The 10,440-nt window shown below is 42.7% G+C and overlaps 1 protein-coding gene across 1 annotated transcript; it reads left to right on the top strand.

Moving 5' to 3' along the window:
* Positions 1 to 9,079: 9,079 nt before the first annotated feature.
* Positions 9,080 to 9,982, top strand: LOC115077612 (olfactory receptor 5B12-like). The gene has a single exon (XM_029579909.1). It carries the CDS (start codon positions 9,080 to 9,082, stop codon positions 9,980 to 9,982), a length of 903 nt encoding a protein of 300 aa, XP_029435769.1.
* The last annotated feature ends 458 nt before the right edge of the window (positions 9,983 to 10,440 follow it).

The raw sequence follows: 10,440 nt of genomic DNA, 5'->3' as shown, positions 1-10,440 counted from the left end.
AAGAACCAGTGCAACCATCACCAGGCAGCCTCAAGAATGAGAGGATAGCAAGAGAAGAGGCTGGAGCACAGAAGATATACTGATCAATGCTCCTTGTCCATTAAATGTCCTAAGACTCGTTCCTTTCTACTTTTGAAACTCCCCTGCACTGAGAAGCACTGTGGGAGTTTCCAAGCTGGAAATTGCTGAATTTTAATTCATCTTTGAGTAAAGCTAGGGGAGATGCTTGGGACAGCTACTGCTGGTCCAACTTGGGTTGGAAGGTAAAGAGGCTGCATAAGGAGAGACGTGCATGATGAGCTGTGCAAGGGTGGGGAGAAAGACCATGAGACCCTGCTGTGCCAGTGAGAGATGGTAGTACAAGAGACTGTACGTGAAGGGAAGCAAAGAGAAGAGAGGGCTGCAGCAGGGAGAGACGTGCATGATGAGCTGTGCAAGGGTGAGGAGAAAGACCATGAGACCCTGCTGTGCCAGTGAGAGATGGTAGTACAAGAGACTGTACGTGAAGAGAAGCAAAGAGAAGAGAGGGCTGCACAAGGTGAGACATGCATGATGAGCTGTGCAAGGGTGAGGAGAAAGACAATGAGACCCTGCTGTGCCAGTGAGAGATGGTAGTACAAGAGACTGTACGTGAAGAGAAGCAAAGAGAAGAGAGGGCTGCACAAGGTGAGACATGCATGATGAGCTGTGCAAGGGTGAGGAGAAAGACCATGAGACCCTGCTGTGCCAGTGAGAGATGGTAGTACAAGAGACTGTACGTGAAGGGAAGCAAAGAGAAGAGAGGGCTGCATAAGGAGAGACATGCATGATGAGCTGTGCAAGGATGGGGAGAAAGACCATGAGACCCTGCTGTGCCAGTGAGAGATGGTAGTACAAGAGACTGTACGTGAAGGGAAGCAAAGAGAAGAGAGGGCTGCAGCAGGGAGAGACGTGCATGATGAGCTGTGCAAGGGTGAGGAGAAAGACCATGAGACCCTGCTGTGCCAGTGAGAGGTGGTAGTACAAGAGACTGTACGTGAAGGGAAGCAAAGAGAAGAGAGGGCTGCATAAGGAGAGACATGCATGATGAGCTGTGCAAGGATGGGGAGAAAGACCATGAGACCCTGCTGTGCCAGTGAGAGATGGTAGTACAAGAGACTGTACGTGAAGGGAAGCAAAGAGAAGAGAGGGCTGCAGCAGGGAGAGACGTGCATGATGAGCTGTGCAAGGGTGAGGAGAAAGACCATGAGACCCTGCTGTGCCAGTGAGAGATGGTAGTACAAGAGACTGTACGTGAAGGGAAGCAAAGAGAAGAGAGGGCTGCAGCAGGGAGAGAAACATACGAGGAAGAATGATGCAGGGGAGGAGATGCAGCAAAAAGGGACTAGAGAAGAAAGATGAAGGGAAAAGGGACTTTAGGAGAAGGGTGGAGGTCAGGAGAGAAACTGGTCAGATATTAAGATGGAAAGATGGGAGGAAGAGACTTCAGGGAGAAAAGATGATGATAAAGATTATAGGGGATGAGATGGGTGCAAGAGAGAGATTACAGGGGGAGGCAGATAAAAGTAAGGGAGAGAGACTACAGAGAAAAAGGGTGGCAGGAGGTGAGAGACTGCACGCGAGAGGAAATAGATTATAAAGAGCACAAAAAGACTGAGGAGGGAGACGTGGAGAGAAAGAAGCCTGCAGAGAGCTGGGATGTAAAGAGGAGAGAAGAAAAGGGATCATGTGGTGAAATAGGGGTTGTGAAGGGGAGAGGGGGGTTGGTTTGGGGAAAAAGAGACCAAAACCACAATAAAGAAGAAATAAATAAGAGGAAACAATAACATGAAAACAAAAAAGTTACAAGAGGGAAGAATAAAGAAAAGAGACAAAACAGAGAGTGAAGGATAGAGCTTCAGACAATAAAATGTTAGGGGAATTTCTGTTAATTTAATAGTTATTTTTTTTTAATTTGCTGCACAATTTGGCTCATAAGAACATAAGAAAATGCCATACTGGGTCAGACCGAGGATCCATCAAGCCCAGCATCCTGTTTCCAACAGTGGCCAATCCAGGCCATAAGAACCTGGCAAGTACCCAAAAACTAAGTCTATTCCATGTAACTATTGCTAATGGCAGTGGCTATTCTCTAAGTTAACTTAATAGCAGGTAATGGACTTCTCCTCCAAGAACTTATCCAATCCTTTTTTAAACACAGCTATACTAACTGCACTAACCACATCCTCTGGCAACAAATTCCAGAGTTTAATTGTGCGTTGAGTGAAAAAGAACTTTCTCCGATTAGTTTTAAATGTGCTACTTGCTAACTTCATGGAGTGCTCCCTCGTCCTTCTATTATCCCAAAGAGTAAATAACTGATTCACATTTACCCGTTCTATGTCTTTCATGATTTTAAACACCTCTATCATATCCCCCTTCAGCCATCTCTTCTCCAAGGTTTAGTCTTTAGTCTTTCCTCATATGGGAGCTGTTCCATCCCCTTTATCATTTTGGTTGCCCTTCTCTGTACCTTCTCCATCACAATTATATCTTTTTTGAGATACGGCGACCAGAATTGTACACAGTATTCAAGGTGCGGTCTCACCATGGAGTGATACAGAGGCATTATGACATTTTCCGTTTTATTCACCATTCCCTTCCTAATAATTACTAACATTCTGTTTGCTTTTTTGACTGCCGCAGCACACTGTACCGACGATTTCAATGTGTTATCCACTATGACGCCTAGATTTCTCTCTTGGGTGGTAACTCCTAATATGGAACCTAACATTGTATAACTATAGCATGGATTATTTTTCCCTATATGCATCAACGTAACATTTAATCTGCCATTTAGATGCTTAATTTTCCAGTCTTACAAGGTCTTTCTGCAATATATCACAATCCGCTTGTGATTTAAATACTCTGAATATTTTTGTATCTGCAAATTTGATTATCTCAGTCATTGTATTCCTTTCCAGATCATTTATAAATATATTTAAAAGCACGGGTCCCGGTACAGATCCCTGAGGGACTCCACTGCCCACGCCCGTCCACTGAGAAAATTGTCCATTTAATCATACTCTCTGTTTCCTGTCTTTTAGCCAGTTTGCAATCCACGAAAGGACATCACCACCTATCCCATGACTTTTTACTTTTCCCAGAAGCCTCTCATGAGGAACTTTGTCAAACGCCTTCTGAAAATCCAAGTATACTACATCTACCGGTTCTCCTTTATCCACATGTTTATTAACTCCTTCAAAAAAGTGAAGCAGATTTGTGAGGCAAGACTTACCTTGGGTAAAGCCATGCTGACTTTGTTCCATTAAACCATGTCTTTCTATATGTTCTGGGATTTTGATATTTAGAACACTTTCCACTATTTTTCCTGGCACTGATGTAAGGCTAATCAGTCTGTAGTTTCCCGGATCTTCCAGTTTTGCAATGTCCTCTTGCAATTTCTGACAATCCTCTTGCAATTTAACAACTTTGATTAATTTTGTGTCATCAGCAAATTTGATCACCTCACTTGTGCCTATTTCCAGGTTGTTTATAAATATATTAAAAAGCAGTGTTCCCAGAACAAATCCCTGGGACACTCCATTATGCACTTTTTTCATTGGGAAAATTTACCATTTAGCCCTACTCTCTGTTTTCTGTCTTTTAACAAGTTCCCAATCCACAATAGGACACTGCCCCCATCTCATGACTTTTTAATTTCCTCAGAAGTCTTTCATGAGGGACTTTGTCAAATGCTTTCTGGAAATCCAGATATACTATATCAACTGGCTCACATTTATCCACATGTTTATTTATACCCTCAAAAAAATATGGAAAATTTGTGAGGCAAGGCTTCCCTTGGCTAAATCCATGTTGACTTTGTCCCATTAAATTATGTTTATCTATATGTTCAGCAATTTTGTTCTTTATGATAGTTTCTAGTATTTTGCCTGGCACAGATGTCAGACTCACTGGTCTATAGTTTCCTGGATCACCTCTTGATCCCTTTTTAAAAATTGGCCTTACATTGGCAACCCTCCCATTTTCAGGTAATATAGATGATGTTACTGATAGTTTACATTTCCAATAGCAGATTTGCAATTTAATTTCTCAGTTCTTTCAGCACCCTGGGATGTATACCATCTGGCCCAGGTGATTTACTACTCTTTAGTTTGTCAATTTGCCCTAATACATCTTCCACATTCACTAAGATTTGTTTCAGCTCTTCTGAATCATCTTTGAATATCATTTTTGGCATGGGTCTATCTCTTACATCTTCCTCAGTGAATACGGAAGCAAAGAATTCATTTAGTCTCTGCTATGGTTTTATCATCCTTAACTGCCCCTTTTATCTCTTGGTTATCTAATGGTCTAATTGACTCCCTCACAGGCTTTTTATCTCAAATGTACCTGAAAAAGGTTTTATTATGAGTTTTTGCTTTCATGGCAAGCTTCTTTTCACATTTTCTCTATGCCTTCCTTATGAGGCTTTGCATCTGACTTTCCAGTGCTTATGCTTTTTCCTGTTTTCTTTATTTGGATCCATTTTTTCACTTATAGAAAGATGCTCTTTTAGCTATTATAGCCTCTCTCACCTCACCTTTTAACTATGTCTGTAGTCATTTAGCCTTCCTTCCACCTTTCCTAATGTGTGGAATATATCTGTTCTGGGCTCTAAGATGGTATTTTTAAACAATGTCCATGCCTGATTTAAACACTTAATCTTTCCAGTTGCTCCTTTCAGTTTCCCTAACCATTTTCCTCATTTTATCATAGTCACATTTTTGAAAGTTAAATGCTGTCTCATAGATTTCTTTAGTGTCCCGCCTCCAGTTATTAAGTCAAATTTGATCATGTTGTGATCAATATTACCAAGCGGCTCCAACACTGTTACCTCACCCTAAACCTGTTTTCCACTACGGACCAGGACTAAAATAGTTCCCCCTCTTGGTGGTTCTTTTACCAGCTGCTCCATGAAGCAGTCATTTATTTCATCTAGGACCTTTACTTCTCTAGAATTCCCTGATGCAACAGTCACCCAGTCAGTACTGGGGTAATTGAAATCACCCATTATTACTCTGCTGCTGATTTTGTTAGCTTCCCTAATTTCTTTTAGCATTTCATTGTCTGTCAGTTCATTCTGACCAGGTGCATGGTATTATACCCCCACCATTATTGTATTTCCTTTTTCACCTATCCATAAAGATTCAACATTGCATTTTGTATCCTGTAGAACTTTTATCCTGTTTGAATCAATGCTCTTTTTAACATATAGTACCACCTCCCACCAAATTGATCCATCCTATCATTTCAATATAATTTGTACCCTGGTATCACAGCGTCTCATTTGTTATCCTCCTTCCACCAGGTCTCTGAAATGCCAACTATATCTATCTCTTTATTCAGTGCTATACACTAACTCTTAAGAATATAAGAACATAAGAAATTGCCATACTGGGTCAGATCAAGGGTCCATCAAGCCCAGCATCCTGTTTCCAACAGATGCCAAACCAGGCCATAAGAACCTGGCAATTACACTAAGAAGGTCCCATGCTACTGATGTCAGTAATAACAGAGGCCATTCCCTAAGTCAACTTGATTAATAGCAGTTAATAGACCTCTCCTCCTAGAAATTATCCAAACCTTTTTTAAACCCAGATTGGAGCACTGCTCAGTAGAGATGTGAATCGTGTCATCGATCGTCTTAACGATCGATTTCGGCTGGGAGGGGGAGGGAATCATATTGTCGCCGTTTGGGTTTTTAAAATATCGTTAAAATCGTGAAAATCGTGAACCGGCACACTAAAACACCCTAAAATCCACCCCGACCCTTTAAAATAAATCCCCCACCCTCCCGAACCCCCCCCCCCCAATGCCTTAAATTACCTGGGGTCCAGCGGAGGTCCGGAACGAACTCCTGCAGTCGAATCGTGTTGTCTTCGGCCGGCGCCATTTTCAAAATGGCGGCGCAAAATGGCGCCGGCCGTAGACAACACGATTCGACTGCAGGAGGTCGTTCCGGACCCCTGCTGGACTTTTGGCAAGTCTTGTGGGGGTCAGGAGGCCCCCCCAAGCTGGCCAAAAGTCCCTGGGGTCCAGCGGGGGTCCGGGAGCGATCTCCTGCCGCGAATCGTTTTCCGTACGGAAAATGGCGCCGGCAGGAGATTGACTGCAGGAGGTCGTTCCGGACCCCCGCTGGACTTTTGGCAAGTCTTCTGGGGGTCAGGAGGCCCCCCCAAGCTAGCCAAAAGTCCAGCGGGGGTCCGGAACGACCTCCTGCAGTCGATCTCCTGCCGGCGCCATTTTCCGTACGGAAAAATGATTCGAGGCAGGAGATCGCTCCCGGACCCCCGCTGGACCCCCAGGGACATTTGGCCAGCTTGGGGGGGCCTCTTGACCCCCACAAGACTTGCCAAAAGTCCAGCGGGTGTCCGGAACGACCTCCTGCAGTCGAATCATGTTGTCTACGGCCGGCGCCATTTTGCGCCGCCATTTTGAAAATGGCGCCGGCTGAAGACAACACGATTCGACTGCAGGAGGTCATTACGGACCCCCGCTGGACCCCAGGTAATTTAAGGCATTTGGGGGGGGTTCGGGAGGGTGGGGGATTTATTTTAAAGGGTCGGGTGGGTTTTAGGGTGTTTTAGTGTGCCGGTTTTCCCGCCCTCCCCCTTCCCCTCCCCCTTCCCCCGATTTACGATTTTTTGACGATAAATCGGGGGAATTGTTATTGTATCGCGGCTCTAACGATTTTTGACGATTTAAAATATATCGGACGATATTTTAAATCGTCAAAAAACGATTCACATCCCTACTGCTCAGTACATCTCAGGAGGCAGTAAGAATTTCATACAGTCAACTGGCGGGTTCTTACCTACCCAGAGTAATCTAGTCTTTGCTATTTTCAAATTTAGGCCATTACCAATAAGCCAATTTTTAATACCCAGCATGCAATCTTTAAAAGGTTCTTCTGGAAAAATACCTGCAGTATCATAAGATAGAAATAATTTCACATCATCAGTGTGTATAAAATAAACTATGACCAGATCACTAAGCAAAGCTCCCAATGGGACAAGATAAAGGCTAAAAAATGCAGCAAACAATGCTGAGACTTGAGGTACCCCAAAGATTGTGCCTGCCAAGCTGAGCACTGGTCCCCTATCTATATTTGCTGTTTTCTGCCATTTAAAAAGGCCTTCTGTCCCAGCAAATCCAGTCATCTGCAAACACGAGAGTAGAAATATTGTGTCTAACATTGTCAAAAGCACTAGGACACATCAAAGCTGTATCACTATGCCAGACCTACCATGATCTAAACTACAGAGTAATACATCTTGAAGTGAAAAAATCAGCAGGTCTGTGTTGTGGCTCTTTTTAAATCCACGTTGATTTCTATCAACCTCATTACAATCCATCAAATAATGATCTAACAGCCACAGCACACTCTTTTCTAACAGAAAATCACCATTGCTGTTAGATTTAAAATGGGTCAGTAATTTGTAACATCACATAAAAGTTTGCTACTGTCCTTCTGTACAGGTTGAAATGTCACTTGCTTCAAAATTTTAGGGACAAGCCCCTCAAGCAGGGATCAATTAATTATAATCGGAATAATAAACAGAATAATCTTTCATATTTGTATAAAAATAAAAGGGCAAGGATCTGAAAATGATAATGTAGGATTCAAACTATTAATAACAGAGATAATACCATTTTGTTAAAAAAAAATGAAATTTGGACCAGCCTTCAACATCTGGAAAACAGATTACATGAATCAAAACAATAGAGCCTGCAAACGTCTTCCTGATTGTTACTATCTTATCATCAAAAAAGGCCACAATGATTTCACAATTAGGTAAATTCTGATCATGTCAGCACTGGCTTTGATGTTAGCTTTTTCACTAGGGAAAATAACACCAAGGGCATATTAACTGCAAAGAATTAGAATAATGCACTCGCTTAGCCGCACGACAGGCTGCTCTATATTCTTGCAGTAATCGACAGTAGATCAATCGTTAATCCTCATCCTTATATTTCCACCATTTCTTTCAGCCCTTCACTGCAGTTTTCTCTGTTCTGCTATGCTCCAGAAAAACCAATTAATTTTTAATGGTGCAATTTAGTCATAGGTATTCAATAAAAATCGTATATCATACCTCAAGTGAATGGTCAGATGGAGCTCCAGCCCAATCAAGGTTTTCAAATTCAGTGGTCCAGAGATGACAAAACGAATTCATATTAAGCTCAGGATGCACCGCTTTCCTTACACGATGATTTAAAGTCATCGCCTTTACCTAATAATGTATGTTAAATGTAATAAGAAAATAATCAGACCATAATAGTTCATGAATCAACAATTCTAATTTGAGATACCAGACCTGGTGATATATAAGCAATGTAAACTGCTGTAACGATAGAATGAAATTCATGAGCCTTACTCAGTGACTGTGTGTGTGAACGTCGGGGAGTCACTTTATCTCCCTGTACCTCAGCTCTAATCCCCGGCTCTGTCACTGACTTGGAGAACTAATTTTAAAACCCCTTTTCTTTCAGATACAGAATAGGATGAGAACCTTGGCTAACAGAAAACCCTGGGCTGTACAAACTTCTCTAACACAATGAATGGCCAACACATTGCCTTGCCAGTGAGTTGTAAGTGTCACCTGACGAGGTGCAGATCGGCGACTTTCACTGCTGGCCACACATTGCAGCATCTGTAAAGCTCAATGATATCTGTACTTATTAACATACACATCATTTCCAATTTCTTTTAATACCTCCAGGAGGGTTTTCAGTGGCAGGGCCGATCCTGTGGAATCCTCTTCCACTAGATTTGTGATCAGAAGGTGATTACCTTGCTTTCAGGAAAAGGGTTAAAACATTTTGATTTATATAGACATTTGGGTAGAGTGTCTTAGATGACTGTTGGCTGTTTTCAATAGGCTTTAGATTTTTGTTTTATTTTAAGTGATTGTGTTTATTTCGTATGCTTACTGTACAAATGTGTTTTATATTTATTGTATGAGTTATGCTGTTCTATGCTTGAAGCCAGCTATACAGCACATAAATTAAATAAATAAGAGTGTATTTTTCCTCAATGGGTCAGGAAAATATGACGATGGTGAGAGAATTCATTATTCTGGGACTTTCCGATAATCCCCAGCTTCAGGTTCCTCTCTTCCTAGTCTTCCTGCTCATTTACCTGATCATCTTGCTGGGGAACCTTGTGATTATCACAGTGACCTGTATTGACCCCTGCTTGCACACCCCCATGTACTTCTTCCTCAGTAACCTGGCACTCGTAGACATCTGTGGAACCTCTACCATCACCCCAAAACTGCTGAGGATTCTCCTATCAGGGGATAAGACCATTTCCTATGCTGGGTGCATTGTGCAGTTCTTTTTCTGTACAGGTTTTGGTTGCATTGAAGACTTTCTTCTTACTGCCATGGCTTATGACCGCTATGTTGCAATCTGCAACCCCTTACGCTATTCCTTCATCATGAATCACAGAGTCTGTGTCCTGCTGGTTGCTGCTTCCTGGATCATCGGCTTTCTACCATCTGAGACGATCACAGCTTCTATCACCCGCCTTTCATTCTGTGCCTCTAATGTGATTGAACAGATCTTCTGTGACCTCTTGCCACTGTTAAAGCTTTCCTGCACTGACACAGCCAGCACACAAAGCACCGTGTTTGTTGTAGTTGCATTGACATCACTGCCTTCCTTCCTTGTGACTCTCATATCTTATATCTACATCATCTCAGCTATCTTGAGAATCCGCTCTGCAGAGGGGAAGCGTAAAGCCTTCTCCACCTGTTCCTCCCACCTCACTGTTGTCTATATTTATTACCTGTCCATTTTCTGTGTGTACCTGCAAGTCATCTCAACATACTCTCAAGAGCAGGGTAAAATCCTGACTGTGCTTTTCACGACTGTCACTCCCATGCTGAACCCCCTTATTTACAGTCTGAGGAACAAGGAGGTGATAAAAGCATTGAGAAAAATCATAGGGAAGTAGCTTATGAGAGCAGGTGGTAAATCACAGCAGGTTATCATACATAGGGGTTTCTCATTTCTAGTGGGGCTCAAGTTGATTCTCCCTTTAAAATAGAAAAGGAAAGTTCCTGGTTTTCTCCTCAGATTGGGTCATTTATTTCCCAGCTCAGCTCCAGCTGTGGATATGGCAGAAGCAGCATTCATTGGTCCCGGGGGAGACACGTGATACCTGGATTCAGGGATCAAGATTGAAGGGTTCTGGAAGGAGTCCCTGGGCATGGCCCCTGACTGAGTACTGACCCTGACCGAATTAGCTACACTTTCAGGGGCAGGGGGTGTTTATTAAATAGGGAAAACAATCCTTGCAGATTTGGGAATGAAAGGTCATCTCTGGTCCTGACTGAGCTTGATGTACAAAGCAGTCAGTGGAAACTGCTGTATCAAAGATGGGGCTGTATGTACGTCGCCGGGCCTTTTTAA

The sequence above is a fragment of the Rhinatrema bivittatum genome, chromosome 16 (assembly GCF_901001135.1).
Source record: "Rhinatrema bivittatum chromosome 16, aRhiBiv1.1, whole genome shotgun sequence".
Taxonomy (NCBI): domain Eukaryota; kingdom Metazoa; phylum Chordata; class Amphibia; order Gymnophiona; family Rhinatrematidae; genus Rhinatrema; species Rhinatrema bivittatum.
Note: the sequence above shows the minus strand (reverse complement) of the source record. Positions and strands in the feature narration are given on the sequence as shown.

Coding starts and splice junctions, on each gene's coding strand:
- LOC115077612 (XM_029579909.1), top strand. CDS start 9,080: ATGGTGAGAGAATTCATTATTCTGGGACTTTCCGATAATCCCCAGCTT.